General features: G+C 33.2%; 2 protein-coding genes across 5 annotated transcripts in view; one reads left to right on the top strand and one right to left on the bottom strand.

Moving 5' to 3' along the window:
• LOC106052172 (M-phase phosphoprotein 9-like) overlaps window positions 1-5830 on the top strand; it is a 31691-nt gene extending 25861 nt beyond the window's left edge. For all 4 annotated transcript variants that reach the window (XM_056006457.1, XM_056006458.1, XM_056006461.1 and 1 more), the window contains 3 exons: window positions 157-314; window positions 1091-1177; window positions 2257-5830. In XM_056006457.1, the coding sequence (XP_055862432.1) occupies window positions 157-314; window positions 1091-1177; window positions 2257-2403 (392 nt within the window). In that variant the 3' untranslated portion in view covers window positions 2404-5830. The remainder of the gene's footprint in view (window positions 1-156; window positions 315-1090; window positions 1178-2256) is intronic.
• A 940-nt stretch (window positions 5831-6770) lies between these two features.
• On the bottom strand, window positions 6771-16861 carry LOC106052175 (transducin beta-like protein 2). The gene is made up of 12 exons (XM_013207482.2): window positions 16675-16861; window positions 14750-14956; window positions 13899-13950; window positions 13705-13767; window positions 13461-13572; window positions 12715-12814; window positions 12315-12401; window positions 11179-11314; window positions 10935-10984; window positions 10355-10537; window positions 8988-9174; window positions 6771-8334 (listed from the first exon to the last, which is right to left on the bottom strand). Exons 1-12 carry the CDS (start codon window positions 16817-16819, stop codon window positions 8277-8279), a joined length of 1380 nt encoding a protein of 459 aa, XP_013062936.2. The 5' UTR covers window positions 16820-16861; the 3' UTR covers window positions 6771-8276.
• Between the last annotated feature and the right edge of the window lie 642 nt (window positions 16862-17503).

The following is a 17503-nucleotide window of genomic DNA, read 5'->3' on the forward strand; positions in this document are numbered from 1 at the left end:
TATATGATTCTATGATAATGTTATAGAACAATTATGCAATTGGTAATATAAATTCATATGCTTTGAAATTAAAAAAAAAAAGGTTTGGATGTAGACATGTTGAAGTTTTATGCATTAAAAAACAACAGTGGGCTAATACTATGTTTCACATGACAGAATTATGCAATGAAAATGGTCTGAGCAGTGAGCAGGCTCTGGAGAAAGTCAAGTCAGGGGAGATAGTCTCCCGACCAGCCTGGGAAGATGTCTACACATCATTGGCTGCCCCCTCAAGGCAGGATTCTATTGCTGGGAAGCTGGCTGCTTTGAACTCAGTAAGCCAAAACTTTATTTTTTTTTCTTAGTTCTTAATTCTCTTTTTTTTTTTCTTTCATTGGGTTTGATCTTTTTTTGCCACCTGGACACAATCTAGTTCTTGTCGTCTTCTCAATGTTGTTGTTTTTTTTCAACAAGTTATATTCTTCCTCTTCCCACATCTTATGAGAAAGTTTTGTAATTATTTTATTGTGTATCATTTACGTCAGCTTCCATAAATATCTATCAAAATGTCCTGTCACATACTTTATCATTCCATACATTTGACATGTCTTAGTGTGTTTTCAGAAATATCTTATCTTTGTTTGTTTATGTTTGTTTTACATGTTTCGGATGTTCCTTCAGAGTTGAAGATAGTTTACTTCCTAGTCCAACAGGACGACGGGGGATGGGTGCGGGCAGGGTTTGAACCCTGGACTATCGATAAATCCAAGCGACAGTCCAGCGTGCAAACCGCATGACCAGGCAGCCATCTTTGTTGTTCGTTTTAAATCAAAATTCTCAGGAATTCCTATACCCTAATCACTGATGGAAACCAGTACATTTTTGTTTTACCAATCAGTATCTTGCCTCTTTGTAAGCTCAAATGGAAAAAAACAACAAAAAAACTAGTGAATGGTCTAGGTACATTCATTATTTCTTGAAACAAGTTACCACTTGCCACAGATATGTAGTTTTATCTCATGGTTGCTTGTGAACTGTTGTAAGCCATAATTGTTTGGTTTGATTTCTGTCTTAATTATTGAGCTGCACTTGTTTCTGTTTGTCTGTGCAGAGTAGAGAAATGATGATCAAAGAAAGAATTCAAAATATTCACAACTTAGAAAGAAAATATGATGAGCTTAGCCAGGAGAAGAAAAAGGTAATATGAAATCACTTGACAGTTTGTCATTAGAGCTATTGTAATGAGTGTGATTTTATTATTATTATAGCTTTTATATAGCGCTACTTTCATGCTTATAGCATGCTTAGAGCGCTTTTGGTCCAATCTCATTTGTGGACCAGTGGGGGGGGGGGTATCTAGGAGTTGGTTTTCCGTGCTGCCTTTAGGCGCTCAGTAAACACAACTCTGCCCGAGTCAGGTGTCGAACCTCGAGCCCCCTTCTAGGTAGCCAAGCCAAGTTCAAGCGCACTTGGCCTCTCGACCATGCTTCCCACCGATTTGTAAAATGTTAATGTTATAAGTGTTAATATCATCCAGATCTTGTGTTGGTAGCTTGCTATAACTGTTAATACCAGTCTGTGTATTGTACTTAACTTGCTGTGTTTAAACTGGCTGTAACTATATTGTCCGTTTATTAAAGCCATTATTAAAGGACTTAGTTTGTTCTTCTTTAATAGTTAATGTATTAGGAGTTTTGTTTTAAGGCTTCAAAGTCTCCATATGGTCAGTTTTATTTTATTTATATCCTGATGTAAGTTTCTTTAAGGCTGAAAAAAAAAAAAAGGATAAAATAACAAATAACTTCTGCTACTTATGTTTCTGATGATGGTCCACAAAAGAGAAAAGAATACTTTAGACAGTCAGTGTTTTATACACAACTCTTTCATTCAACTTAAAAGCTGGTGCAAATAAATTTTTTTTAAATTGCCTCTCAGAAAGCTGTGTTTGAAAAAGAAATCAAAGATAGTATTCAACCATGGTTTGTTATGAAATATGTGCATAAAGATAGTATTCAACCATGGTTTGTTATGAAATATGTGCATAAATAGATCCTGTACAAAAACATTCAGCTTTAAGCATTTCAGATTTATCCATCAAAAAATCATTGAAAAAAAACAACATGAAAGGCAACTTTCTTTGTTTTGTTAATAGAAACTAACTTTCACAATACATAATATGCTTGTGTGATAGTTTCTCTAATGGGTCTTATGAGAATGAATGCATACATTTACAATATATCTCATTCTCATGTATAAACATTTTTTGTTCGTTCCCAGTATGAATCCGCCCTGAACAGGCTGCCAGCACAGGGTCATCGTGGAGAAAAGGACAAACTGGAAGCAGAGCTTGATAGAGTGGACAAAGAGCTGGGGTCAGTGCGCATGTCTCTGAAACGCTACCATGTCCTCAAGTCTACAATCTAAAGTAGCCTAGACCAGCACCAGAACTTCTATGGTGACTTTTTGGTCATTTATGGCCAGCAGCAGAAAGAATGTAGTCTTTGTAAACATCCTCCGTCCAACCAAATTGCTTTCTGGAATAGGAACTAAAAGATAAGCCTCAGTTTGACAGCGTGAAAATATTGTACAAAATCTTGGGTCAGGGTAGCTATCTAATTGTTTACATTTCCATTTTTTTTAAAATATCTACCATTTAATGCTATTGAGACCAACTTACAGAAAGAAATCCTCATGAAATGAAAATGATGTTTTAGCAATGAGAGGTTTTGCTGTATTAACATGTATGCTCAACTTAAGACTCACCTATAACATGTGATAACTGTATTGATATGACTGGTCCATTAATCATTGATGTAGAGTAGTTTTAGTATTAGTCTGTAGTTTGAGAGCAGTCCTGTGTACTCCAGTTTATCATTCATTCATTGCCATTATCATTCACTTTTTTACTTTAATCAGCTGTTCCCAAGTGTTTTGCTCTGTGCCGTTGCTGAGTTTAATCTCGCTAAGGCATTGGTCACTTTCATAAATTAGTTTAAAATAAATGTTCAACCCCCTTTTAAGATGCTATGGAACACTAGTGCACTACATAGCTGTAATCCTCTGTAGTTAGTGCTATAAAGTGACTGGGGGTGGGGGGGGGGGGGTATAAAATGTCTCTTTCAGTCTGTTATTATTAACAAAAAAAAAAAAAGTTCCCCTTTCAGACCTTGTGGTCTATAGGGCAGATGATGTAAAGGTCATCTGATTCTGTGGCCTACGGTCAACAAGGGTGTCATAAGGCCAGCACAATGACCAACCGGCTTTACTTTTCCCCAACTAATGTCAGGCACCCATTAGAGCTGGGTGGACTCAGAGGCGTCCAAAGATCCCGAAATTAAAAATTCAAGTCTTCACCAGGATTCGAACCAGTGCGTCCTGGTTTGGAAGCCAAGCGCTTTACCGCGCAGCCACCACGCCTCCTTATTATTAACAAAAATTGTTTTAAATAGACATTTTATTGTTCTATTTTCGTTGTAATTTTCTTGTAATTAACCAAGTGTCTGCAGTGAAGTCGATCCTTTAAACCACTAGTGTCGTACTTCAACAATAACAAAACCATGTTACATTCAAAGCTTTAAGTTGCACCCCATTGAGAAGAATCAAAGAGGTAGATTTTCCTAGTCCTAAGGAGTGCAACGTAGTGAGGGCAAATGCTGTAGATTTTCTTGATTTGCAACATCTCTGAAAATGTCCCTTCTTGCCACACTGATTACATGTTGCTTCACGTGCGGGGCACTCATTACGAGGATGTCTTCTCTGCCGCAGAAGTAACACTTGCTAGATATAGCGTTTACCTCTTGTAAATGGGTTGCCTAATTTGTTGGTGTAGTTCAGGATGAATATTGACTTTAAGGTGACCAGTGAGAAAAGTGAGTGCCCCATTGATGAGTTGAGACTTTTTATCATTAATGTGTTTTAATGAGTGTTGATGTGAATTCATTTCAAGGGTGATTTCATTTAGAGGCCTTCACTTTGTTTCTCTAATGTATTTTTTTTCATTGTTTATGCATTAATTTTGTAACATGTTGTAACAATACAAGATGATGTGCAGTTCAACTTCATGTATATATTTGATATTATCATCACTATGCAGCTAGCAGATACATAGAACCCAAGTTCCTTGAACAAGCAATAGAGCAAATATATTCAATTTTCATTGGTCAATAATTTTTCTTTCATTTAATTATTTATTTGGCAAAAGATATTTTGTATTAACGAAAACCCTCTGTCTTCTATTGATGTAATTATTACATGTTGAAAAAAACATTTATAGGATTTAAGCCTTATATAGGGTTATTAGAGAAAGACCACATTGTTACTGTATTGAGAGCTTCAGTTTTTCTGGAACTATTTTTTTGTTTCATTGTAGCTCCCATGGAAGGTCAATAAAATTGAGGTCAATATTTATGTTAGGATTCTTTGTTCTATTATGAATGACCCACAAGTTGGTAGCTGTACTGATGTTTGCAAAGCTTTTTTCTAGCTATGGGCAAAAGTATACAGAAAGCAAATATCTGTTTTATAAACTACTAAATATGTCAAACTATTGCCATCACAACTTCAAGAGATAGTCATGTAACACCTATCACACCTGTCTCAGCTCAACTCTCTCTTCTTTCATTGAGCTCAATAAACTCTTTGTTCTCTGAACTGTTTCTTTATTCATAGCTTCACCAACCACCATCACTGCTAGACTAAATTCTTTAATTCTTTGAATTGTCCCATTAAACGCCAACATAACCAATGTATTTTGATGCAGTCACTATAAAACCGTCCAATTGTATGCATTTTTAATGTTAAAAAGTTTTTTCTTACAACTTGTGTGTTAGTTGCATCAATTATATTTTATATTTGTTTTGTATTTTATGGAAAATAACTTTCCACAAGGCAAAAATCTTTAAAGACAATTTACAGCCATTGCACCATAGTTACATCAGATTTGGACAAGGTGGTCAGCACCTCTCCATTAAGGATAGAATAAGAGGTTTAAAACTTCTTTATTCCACTGTTCTGTCAGTCTGGGTGTTGCAATGTCATTTAGAAGTACTTAGGAACCTGATTCATCAACTGTTAGTTATGGGTCTTGTTTTGTTCTGTTGTATCTGTTTGTATCTATAATGTTATTGTTTGTTATAATAGAAATGCTGAGGTGAACAATTGTAAGTCAAACTGAATTTCCATCTGCTTGGACCAATAAAATAATCTCATCTAAAACTCAGTCATTTTGCCTACTGCTGAAAGTAACTGCCAGTTTGTGCATGTTTAGAGTTGTCTTGTTTTTTTATAAGCCATTATTACCTGTATACTAGCGATGTAAAACATTCAATCTTTCCAATTTATTCACTACTTTAAAAAATTTTTTTCGTTTTTTTTTTACAAAATCATTTCTAATTACACAGGTTTATTTTCAAGAGGGGCCATTCTTAGCTTATTATCTGTGATATTTCATTTTTTAAATCTGAGTAAGGTCCCTTCCTATTTCAGAATCCAATGTGATTAGTTTTTGTTTATGCTTTAACAGTAGGATTAGGATTTATTTTATCTGTAAGTTATTTATGTAACCATTTCAACTATCAACATTCAAACTGTTTATCAAATATGTTTTATATTTACACATATTTTATTTAGATATAATTTTTCATTCACTTTTTATTTCTTTAAACTGAAGTGTCGGTTTACTTGATTTCATTTTTTAATACGAAAAATATCAAATATAACCTCTTGCTTTTGTTATCGAATGTAATGTTTTTTAAAATTTTAATGTAAAGTATTAGTTTGTTTTTTTTTTCTTCACATAGCCTACTCTTGTGTGATCATATTTTTGTCACTCAATAAATCCTAGCAAAAATCATGGAGTAAAGGTTTTAGCGTTGTCTTTGATTTCATTCATTTCTAGAACAAACTCGTATGTATGGAACATTTAGATGTAAAACACGACCTGATTCCCTTTTGTCATGTAAGGTCAGCCATCAAGGAGAAGTAGATACAAGTAGATACTGTTCTAGTAGTAAAGCTGAGGTGGATAATTGTAGTCAAAATGAATTTCCAGCTGTTTGGACCAGTACAATTATCTTACTGGTACAGAGTCAGGTGTGTACTGGTCAGTCGAGTGTGTACTGGCACAGTCAAGTGTGTACTGGTACAGAGTAGGATGTACAGTCTACTGTATTTTGTTTTATTTACTTTAAAAGGAGATTGAAATGTAGGAGATGATATTTGTTGACATTTCTTGTTGTATCCATACAGGGATGATTCAATGTACACAACTATGTCAGTAATATAGTCAGATTGTCAGAAGTAATCAGAAATACAAAAAAATATGTTAGTAATATAATCAGATTTCAGAAGTACAAAACTATGTTAGTAATATGAGATTGTCAGAAGTAATCAGAGGTATAAAACTATGTTGGAATTAGAATCAAGCTTCATCTTTAACTTCTTGTTTGAACTTTTTTTTTATGATGATCATTGAAAAGAGACCCCTTAATTTTACTACCAATCCCTAAAACACTAAAAGGCATCTGTTTGTACTTACTGCTTAGATCTAGCTACAAGTATTTTTTTGTATGTTGCAAGTTTTATTAACAGATTAAATATCAATGTCAATTGCAGTTTAAAGAGGCTTATCGTAAAGATGACCTCTTTATTATTATTTATACACAAAGTAATTTTCTTGAAGTTTATAATAATGAGGTATTATAATTTTATTGTAAGAAAGTCATTGAAATAAATTACTTTTAAAAAACACTTAGGAGACATGTAAATGAATAAGTGAACATAAGCCATGAGTGTATCAGATAAAAATGAAATATTTAATTTTACAATTATATAGGGATAATGTGTCTATTTCAAAGTGAAATTTTAACAATTAAAAAGTGAATAATAAACATTACAGTAATATCATTGACAAATAACCAAATTCACAAGCATGACCAATGTATAAATAAAATGACACTTTTATATAATTATTTAAATGTTGACCAGTGTACCAGAGAAAACAAAGGGAGAGCAACAATCATGACAACCATTAACATTTGACATTATTGCCCCTTAATGTTCAGAAGTCTCTCAGCTCTTGGTCATCCCTCCAATCATTGAAGCAAACAAGAAACTAGGGGACGTAACTAATGTTTCAAAGCTTGCTTGTTTATTTATAAAAACAAAATAAGCAAATATTTCGTATGCTGCATACTTTGTCTGCTATGTATGATGCAAAAATTGTAAGACAAATTTATTCAAGGATAATAAAGATAGGACTATTATTATTGAACAAACATCTAAAGTACTTATGTTTAATTACAAAAAATAAAAATATCTCTGCTAAGCAAATCAGATTCAATTATAATTTTAACTTTCAAGTGCAACCAAAACTACACAGTGAATAATAAAGAAAGACAACTGTGTGAATAAAATTCCTCACATGTTGTTTTAAAAACTTAATTAATTTTGTAGGAGAAGCAACAAAACTTTAATTAGGAAAATTTTACACTACAAGCTACCCATTGCATGGTAAAACAGGATTGAAAAACAAAAAGTAGATGAATAAAAGAAACAAAATAAAATATCTGAATCTATATAATACTCGGTAATACCAGCAAACAAATTAAAAATATATTATGGTAAGTATTTATTGTGTTTGGATAAAATCTGACCTAGAAGAGCAAGATTGTTCATAAAGCCAAGATTGTCAAACAGAATATATAATAGAACAGTACTATCAATTGTTAAAAACGTGTCCTCCCTAACTAGGTGATTTCTAACCAACTGGACTAGCAAAGATCTCATGTGGTCCAATGTCGAAACCTTTGTGTAATTTTATTGGGTATCTTAGATCTCTTAATTTTTGTTCATGGTCATACTTTTAGAAAGTACAAAACAAGCTAGATGTACAAACAATCATAGAGCCTATTGCCAAAGACAAGAAAAAAAAAAAAGTTGGCGACAACTAGGAAACGGCACTAAGGACAATCTTATTCTCCAGGAAATATAACAACAACAAAATATAGTTGAACACTGAAATGTAAGGCTGCCTATGTGCCAGTTTGTATCAACAGGCTAATTTTTTTAGGGCTTTTAGAGAAGAAACTCGGAAATAACAATGCCTCTCAACAGATTGATTTGCACATGCATCCGAATGGATATCCCTTACAGAATTAGCATTCAACAGTCACACTGAAACTTTGAACAATCATAAACTCATGATATCCTTCACCAACAGACACGTAACAATTCAATTTAAATAAGCAGTTTTACAAAAACCTGGCTTGAGACACGATGAAGTAAATGCAGCCCAGAGCTTACTCTTTACTTTCACTCACGGTGTTAGTTCCTGACAATATAGATTCCAGGGATTCCCTGCAAAAAAATAAAACATATAAATGTCTGAAAGAAATTCCTTGATGCAAAGTTCAGTAGTAGTTCTAGAAAACATGATTCTCAAAATGACCACCTAAGTTTAAGGCCTATTTAAAAATTAAAAAATTGATGTTTAATTGATCTAAATATATTAAAAGTAACCATTGAGTGCCTCCTTATACAAAATATTCAACAGTGGAGAAATTTCTCAAAAGTGGAGGGGATAGAATTATGAAAAGATATTGATGAAAACAAGTATACAGAATTTTGAAAGACTTAGAAAAAGTTTGCAGAAAGTGTCAGAAAAGTCTTTTTAGGACTAGACTATATAAGGAAAAGTATGTGAATTTTATGTGAATTTGTTCATCGCTGTAAATTCAAAAACAAAACTTGTATTCTGCACAGTGTTTCTTCAGTGTGCTTAAATAGAGGCACCTCCAAACTTGCACAGGTCAGGTTATTTGAGAGACAACACTACTCTCCAAAACAAACTTGTGACATAGCTAAATGACAGTCTTAGCTTATCTGGTCTGCAAATCTGAACACAAATTTTGAGAATTTCAAAGAACTCATAGAAGACAATAGTTTCTATGCAATTATCAAACTTGAGAAATACAAACTTCATATCAAAATACTTTATAAGTACCACTTACTTGGCCGTGGTCAGTTGAGCCTTGAGACGTTCCTTCATACCAGGACCAGAGGCAACCTTCATCTTTTCTTCTAGTTCCAAGATTGTGGCTTTGTATCCAGGTACATTATGCAACACCTGGACATGCTTACCTCCCGATGAGACTAAGTAACGCCCACTGATATCAAAACTCAGTGTGGTCATAGATTCTAAAGAAAAAAAAAAGGCAATACTAAAAAGTTATTAATGAAGTATTTTTTGTTTCAAATGCAATGGTAAAAAGATTTTTTTCCCATTACTATGCATTTGTATTACTCATTTTTTTCAGACCAACTCAAAGCAAGCATATCAGATGTCAAAACTGAAGAATATTTCAGAAAGATATTGTGCTATTTATTCAATGGAGCAGACAGAACCTACAATGGCATTACAATTTTCTAGCCTCACCAAAGAAGATTATCACAAGTCACTATCAGAGTGAACACAGCACAACCAGACGGAACTTTATAAGTAAACCTCATCAATGCACTATCATCTTTGAAAGATTGGCAGTGACATAGTGTTATGCAGTGAGTTTATGTGTATTTTCTGATATATCTTTAGTATAAGGCGCTGTGGCTGAGAGGTAAAGCACTTGGCTTCCACACCAAAGGGTCCTGGGTTTGAATCCCGGTGATGACTGGCATTTTTAATTTCAGGATCGGTCAGGGCACCTCTGAGTTCATCTAGCTCTAATTGGTACCAAAAGTAAAGGTTGTGTGCTAGACACATGACACCCTCGTTAATCAGAAACAGATGACCTTAGCATCATCTGCCTTATTGATCACCAGGTATGAAAGGGTAACTTTTACTTTACTTTTTTAATGACTATTGTCAAAGATAAGTGGATGAAAGAGAGGTGAACAGTTGATGAAAGGGAGTTAAGTCAGAGATGAGAGACAGAACACATGTAGCTATTGTATGTCTAAAGCAATAATTTTGAAGTATACTGTTTATTGTTTAAATCACTCGACATCTAGTCACGTTTCCCTTCATATTTTATGCTGAACTTAAAAGATATATAAATATCGGTCTATAAAAATCAAGCATATTTTGCTTGTAAAAGAAGTTTTCAAGCTTCATAGATTTGTGTAAAAATAAAGTAATACACCTACAAGGGTTAGTTGGACTAGCTTGTCTGGAGCTTCAACCCAACTCCCAACAGATAACGTTTTTTTTTTATTCAGTAAATAAGTAAGTTTTCGGTATCTACCATGAAATGTTAACGCCACATACCAGTTTGCAAGACTAAGATTTCAACATAAAAAGTTTAGATAAGTAAAAGTACTATCAACCCCCCCCACCTCCACTAATCCCTGCCAGACTTATATAAGTTCATATTCCCCAAACCTGAATGGACATCTTTCATTAGTTCCTGCTCCTTCCCAGTCTCTGTGTCCCAGAATGCAATGCTGGTGCCGTTTCCTACCGCCACTGTGTGGCTGTCTGGTGATAAGGCAACAAGTGAGAAACCAGTGAAATGAACAGAACCAGTCTTCAGCAATTTGGGATCTTGATTCATCTCATACCTCACTGCCCAAAAAATAAACACAAGTTAAGATTTTTTTTTTTTCAAACAATGAACTTGAGTAATTTATTTAGTTTAAAATCAAAATACAGCAAACTTATTTGTAAAGGGCTAGCAAAGAAACAACTTTTCCTAAGAGTTAACATAATTGTTTGGTGAAAATCAATTCCATGAATCTTTCATTGTTTTTTTTTATTAAAATATATTTTCAGATTTTTTCTTGAAAAAAAAACAAACCCAGAACTATTTGGATGGAAAAGACAAGTTTGCATCATTTAAAAGTCTAGTTATTTTCCCTTGGTGACAAATGATGAACTAACAAAACAAAAAGTAAATTTGCAGCTAAAATGTTATGGCTTTAGGAAAGAAAGATAAATAGACTTCTAAATGCTAGGGCATTACCATCAGTATCCCAAAACTTCCACGTTCCATCTTTTGAAACCGATGCCATTCTGAAAAGTACATCAATATTTTGGGTTTTAATTTTGTTGAAATAGAAAAACTTTTGAATCACTTATTTACTCCACCAAAAACTTTACTACAATGGATCAGCATTACTAATGAGGTAATGGCTGTTAAAAAAAAAGCAACTTAAATATTAACCAATAAAAAAAAAGTTACTTGAAAAAGAAAACCTTTCTCTAACCTTCTAGCATCCATATTAAAATCAAACGTGTAGACAGCAGCACTATGACCTTTCAACTCAAACGCTCTCTTGACCTCTTTAAAAGTGCCAGTTTTGTCAAAGAGCACCTCCCATACTTTCACGTCAGGGGTGAATCCTGAAAGTAAAAAAAAAAGAGTTTCTTCCTCTTGAAACAAAACAAATTCTAGTACAATATCAGTACAACATTTGTGAATATCATGCGATGTGCCTGTGCCTGCAATATGAATACGCCAGTGTACTTAGCATAAGAAAAAAAGAATACACAATGACTGTAGTGTGCGAGTTGCACCAGTTTACATCAGGGCGACGTGACTCATGGGATGCAAACATTTTTAACACATACACCACTTGTATAACGAAAATCTTACTATAACCAATCCCAAATAAGTTGTAAAAAAAATCATCCAAAATGTAAAACATCTAGGAACACTAAAATAGAGTATATTGACCAACAGTTCTGGTATTATGTGGCTTGGTGCTTGGTCTTCAAGTGCTTATATTGCAGTACCAGCACAGGGGTCAGCACTACTAATATGAAATATAGTAATGATAAAATACATTGTGGAACCTTCAGACAGGGCTAGGGGTGAAGACCTCCCAGTCCATAATTCTATCATTAGACAGCAAACATAGACCAACAAATTTTTGCAGGCAGAAAGCATATATAGGTACTAAATTCTAATATTTTTAACTTACAATCTTGAAACAAACAAATTGTGACAGTTACTGCTTTTATTTATTTTTATTCTAACTTTTAAAATGTAAGGTTGTTCTGTTTTTACTTTTTATTTAAAAACCTTCAGTGTATTTTTTTAAACAAAACAAACAATACAATTAAGAAATAAAGTAAATATTCTACTCTAGGGAACTGAAGATTATATGGAAGAGATATAAATCATCAAATATAATTTTGTTAAAAAAAAAAAACTAGATTGATTGGCCTTGGTAATACTGTTACATAATAACAATATACAAGATTCAATGAAAAATAAAAAAAAAGGAGATAGTTTGCTAATACTAAAGATTGGATCTTTAAGGAATTACCAATAGTGGGAGTTGAAATAGAGAGGCCTTAATGTTGACAGTATTTTCCTTAAGATCAAATTTGTACATACCTGATGAGGCAACAAATCTGCCACATGGGGAAACTTTACCACAAGAGTTGGACATCTGATGTGTGTCTATGGTTGCTAAGACATCCCCTTGGAAAAAAAAGGCAACCATTTTATGTAACAAATTTGAAAAAATTCATGCAGATGAAAAAAAATAAAAAGACAGGTATTAACTTACTATATATTTATCTATTATATTGTAGATGAACGTTTTGATCACTTATATTATATGAGATTTACAACACACAACACATTTTATTTCTTTAAATTTTAAAACCACATACCAACAAAGCAAAGCATAAAAACACTTTTTGCAAAGCATAAAAAACTTTTTTCGTAAAACAAAAAAACCCACATTTCTCCTTAAGTTTTGTGAGTGACAAAACATCATTGCTGCAATTACCTTTAAGGTCCCATATAATGATGGTAGTGTCCCCACTGCAGGACATTATGTATTTACCACTTGATGCTATCCCCACTCCTATTATATCTGTTTTATGTTTCTTGTAGAAACAGTAAAAATATTTTAAAAAAAAGAAAGAAAAATAAGGAAAGAATGAGTACAAATCATTTGAAAATGTCTTTAGAGCATCAAATTTAACTATCTGGTAATCTCCGTTTAAAATGGAAAATGAAAAATAGAAAGTACATGTAGCGATCATTTATACTGGTGGAAAATGAAAATTAGGTTTTACCTGAGCTTAGAAAAATTATGCATTCAGTATTTTGCTCAATAGTAAAACTTTTTGAGCTGTTTATCGTTAAGTTCAGTTTATTGTTAAGTTATATTAATCACTCATCATTCTTCATCTATCTTAGATGCACCTTCCCCTATCTTTTACTTTGTAAGACCCCTGAAGCACAACTAGTGGTCTGTTGACCAGTTCCTTTAATTTTCTGGTATTTTTTGAGTCTCATTTAGAGTTAATTCTATCCATTTCTTTTACATCCTTTTTATTTTCACCTGGTTCTATTCATTTCAGTAATTCATACCAATCAAATCCTGAGATGCAACTGACATGGTCATTACCACATGAGTTTGATATTTCTAGCCCTTAGCCAGGTCATCAAGAAACCCAAAGGATATCTTCGATCTAAGACTATAAAATGAATTTTCTAACTATATGACAGCCACAACACAAAAGATACCTTTGGAAAGGTTATAGCACCAGTTATAGATACATTGTTACTACCATCCTCTTTCTTTACTAATCTGAAAATTCTAATAGCATTTTCTGTGGCCAAACTGGCAACAATAGCTCTGAAAAAGATAAGAATATACTGGTAACTGTTAGTGTTTAGACAATACAACCACATATATTAGGCTAGTAAAAACTGACCTTATAATAGATATCTACAGTAAAAAAAATAAATAAAACCGAACTTCTCTTACCTTGAGTCAGGACTGAAGGCAACATGGGTTGCAGAGTCCAGGTCTACATTTCCACGAATATATCTATACAATACAAAGAAGAAGAAATAGATCCAAGGCAGCGATAGTTATAATGTGACTATTTTCTTAAGTAAGCTACACTACAAAAGAAGAAATGTATTCAATCTTAATATTATTAAATTTCAATGGCTCACTTGTGATCTTTCTGTTGAAATTCTTTCACACTCCATAACAGAAGAGCTCTATCTAGATTTTATAAAAGTAAATAATTAAGTAATATACTGTTGAAAGATTGTTAGGTCAATAAAATGATTAGTAGATAAGTAATTTTTTTTCCTCCAAAAGATGCCAGATTTTATGTTTGATAGACCATTTGTCCATTTTTTAAAGAATGGTATTTAATTATTTAGCTCTAGAGATCACAAGCAAATTGAGTGTAAATTGTTATCAAAATAATTGTTCAAATAATAGAAAAACTCTCTCACACACACACACATAAAACTAACATATAAAATAATAATTTTATGGTGGTGAGTCATAATTTAATCAGAAATAATAGAACTCCTTTCTGGCATTGGGGACACAACAATTTGTTCATTGACATTTCATTCACGTGACTATATCCTTCACCTGACATATCGCTCACCGACAGTTGGTTCAGGACTAATCATTCACATGACAAGTGAACGATGTGTCTGTGAACTATTTGTCGCGGGAACGAAAAGTCGTGAACAATTTGTCGGTGAACAAAATGTCAGTGAACGAATTGTCGTGGAACCCCTGGCATTACATTCTACCCCAGGAGACCCAATGTAACAAATCTTAGAAAAGTTGTTCAGATGTTGCCACAGCACAGTTCATAGATGATAGTAGACTAGGAATTTATACTTTAAGGTTTCAGTTGAGGATGAAAATTTTTTTAAAAAATATCATTTATTTATAAGGGGAAACAACCTAACATTAAATAAAACAAGACAGAGACAAGAACATTACATTTAAATTTCTTTACATAGTGTTGAATTTATAAACAAGCATATTATCTAACCTTCTGATGCTGTTAGCAAATATTTTCCATTGGGACTAAAATCCAATGATACAATTGAGCTACTGTGTCCTTTGAGAGTTGATGAGAGCCAGAGATGGGAGAACGGAACATACGCTGACTTTTTTACATTTTTTGTAGGCACGGGCTTTGTTTTTTTTACTCCACTTAGCTTCTCTGTTTGACCTTCACCTTTACTTTTGTCTGTCTCTAGAAATAGTAAATTTATAAATCATTGCTATTGCAACAAAGAGGTCTAGAGACCCTACAACTGTAAAGGCTCTTTAAGCACCCCAAAATCTGGGCAGGAGAGAGAGGTGTTTGGCATTATAAATTTTCATTTCTGTAGCTAGACATCCCTCAATTGAGACTAGAAATAGATAAGATTACTGAGTCAGAACTAGATTCAATTTGATTTAGAATCTAGATCCATATTTTAAATCAAGATACTAGGATTTAGAGTTGAAAACAGTCAAATTCTACATTAATATTTAAACTATAATCTATATAACAATACATATTATCAACATTTACTCAATAGTATAGCTAGATATATTTTGTCAAGATATCTAGTAGATATTTATTCTAGTCTAGGACAAGACTCTAGATTAGAAAGACATAATAGATTCTAATATTTATTTAGATTCTATTATGATGTATTAACATTTACATGATAAACTCACTGCAGTACTGTACAGTATATATGTAATAACTGTAGCAGAATAAAACTTATTGTCTTTATAGATGAATTAGATCTATATAATTTATATTAATTATATAGAGTCTAGAACTCTAGATCTCTCTATACATAATACATAACAAAGAGTTACTGCAGCTGGGGTGAACAACTGGGTAGAAAATACAATGAAGTTCATTTATCTTCTAATCTTATCTTATATTTATATATATTTCAGACATTACTTCAAAAAAGAAGATAATTACATCTTGTATATAAAGCATTTCATGTGTCATTCTAGTCATGCATGTTTATCTTAGTATACTTAAATCATCTTATAAAAGCTAGTAACTAGTTACTTAGACTTAGATCTAATATTAGCATTACTAATAATTATATAATATATATTATATTTGGGGGGGGGGGGGGGGCGTGGTGGTCGGATGGTTAAGCGCTTGGCTTCCGAACCTGAGGTCCTGGGTTCTAATCCTGGTGAAGACTGGGATTTTAAATTTTGAATTTCAGGATTTTTAGGGCACCCTTAAGTCCACCGAACTCTAATATGTACCTGTGATGGCCACATAACATCCAGCTCGTTAACCGTTTGCCAAAGAAACAGATGACCTTAACATCATCTACCCCATAGATCGCAAGGTCTGAAAAGGGAAACTTTACTTTTTTTTATAAATTATATTTAAATACACTATTAACTAATTATTACTAGATCTAGAGAGTAGAAGATCTAATACTATTAATTATAGTGACAACAGTCACTAGTCACTCACTAGTGTAAATTGTCTAGAAGTCTTTAACTAATAAATACTATAGTAGTCAACGCTGACTACATTCAGGTAGTCTAGTCTAGATATATATATATAATTATAATATATATAGATCTATATATCTTATATGATACAGACGTTATTTGAAAAAAAAAAAAAGATGATTAGGTTCTACGACGTCATGCATATTAAGTATGACCTGACCTAAATTCTGCCAGGCCAAGTCACTGGTTTTCCTGGCTAGCTCAGGCATGCTCTAATAGCAGTAGGGAAGAAAGAGCATTTGTACAGTATAGTACTAGCAGGATATATTACAAGTTGAGTCTAATACATCTCTAGATTTATCTAAAGTCTAAGATTTTTTTTGGCAGGCAGAGTCAGACTAGTCAGTCTAACTTCTAAGTCAGAGTGAGAGTCCAGAGGATGAGGCCTTCTGACACACACAAGTTCTGACAATAACTTTAACATACCCTCTGAAATTTGCTGGTCTTTTTTATCACGTTTAAAAACATTGCAAAGCAAAGCTATGAGCAAAACAATTGCACCAACGGCAGCGGTAACTGCAATAAGAGGTACGGACGGAGACGCAGACTCTTCTACATCTAATTGCGGCATATTTGGAACGTGTTGATGTGTAATGTGTTGCACAGGCAAAAGTCATATCCGGTCAGAAAGTGAAAGTAGAATAGTAGATTACGTGGAATTTTGGGCTTTTATATTGTTCGCATTTAAAGAATCTAGATCTAGTCAAATTAATTTTTTAAATCTAATTTCTTAAATGGTCTAATAAGAAAAGAGCTAGAATCAAGGAGTTTTGACACACATCAACACCAATCCCGTGCAAAATAGCCTATTGAACCAACACAAGATGTTTCAAATTCTCTAGCGTTATCTAAAGCTGCTTCTACTTTTCTAACATTGGACATGAAGTTGAAGGATCTAGGCAATCTAGGCCTGAACTTTGTTACATTATAGGTGGCTGCGCAGTCCACATTATCACACACAATGAAAAAGTTCATGAAACATATAACTTCAATAGCTATCATCAATTTCATTTTCTGTCACTGTATTATACATATACCTTTCGAGTGTAGGCGGCATCTATCATTAAAAAAAAAGCCTACCGGTCAATCTTATCCAACAAATTACAGACGTTCCTTCATGTTAATTGGAGACAAATATAGGTTTTCGGGGACCGTTTTCCTGGCTGATTCAGGCCAATTAACCGTTCCTGGCTTCAATGACATTTGTAATTGTATATATAAAGTGATAAGTGCAAGTAGATTCGAGAATGCATAT

The sequence above is a fragment of the Biomphalaria glabrata genome, chromosome 12 (genome assembly GCF_947242115.1).
Source record: "Biomphalaria glabrata chromosome 12, xgBioGlab47.1, whole genome shotgun sequence".
Lineage (NCBI taxonomy): Eukaryota > Metazoa > Mollusca > Gastropoda > Planorbidae > Biomphalaria > Biomphalaria glabrata.

Excerpts from the sequence above, each read along its gene's own strand:
- LOC106052175 (XM_013207482.2), bottom strand. The coding sequence starts at position 16,819 with ATGCCGCAATTAGATGTAGAAGAGTCTGCGTCTCCGTCCGTACCTCTT. Across the intron at positions 11,315-12,314 it reads CAGATTTGTTGCCTCATCAG|GATTCACCCCTGACGTGAAA; the intron begins GTATGTACAAAT and ends TTTTACTTTCAG. Across the intron at positions 10,538-10,934 it reads GAAGTTTTGGGATACTGATG|TGAGGTATGAGATGAATCAA; the intron begins GTAATGCCCTAG and ends TTTTTTGGGCAG.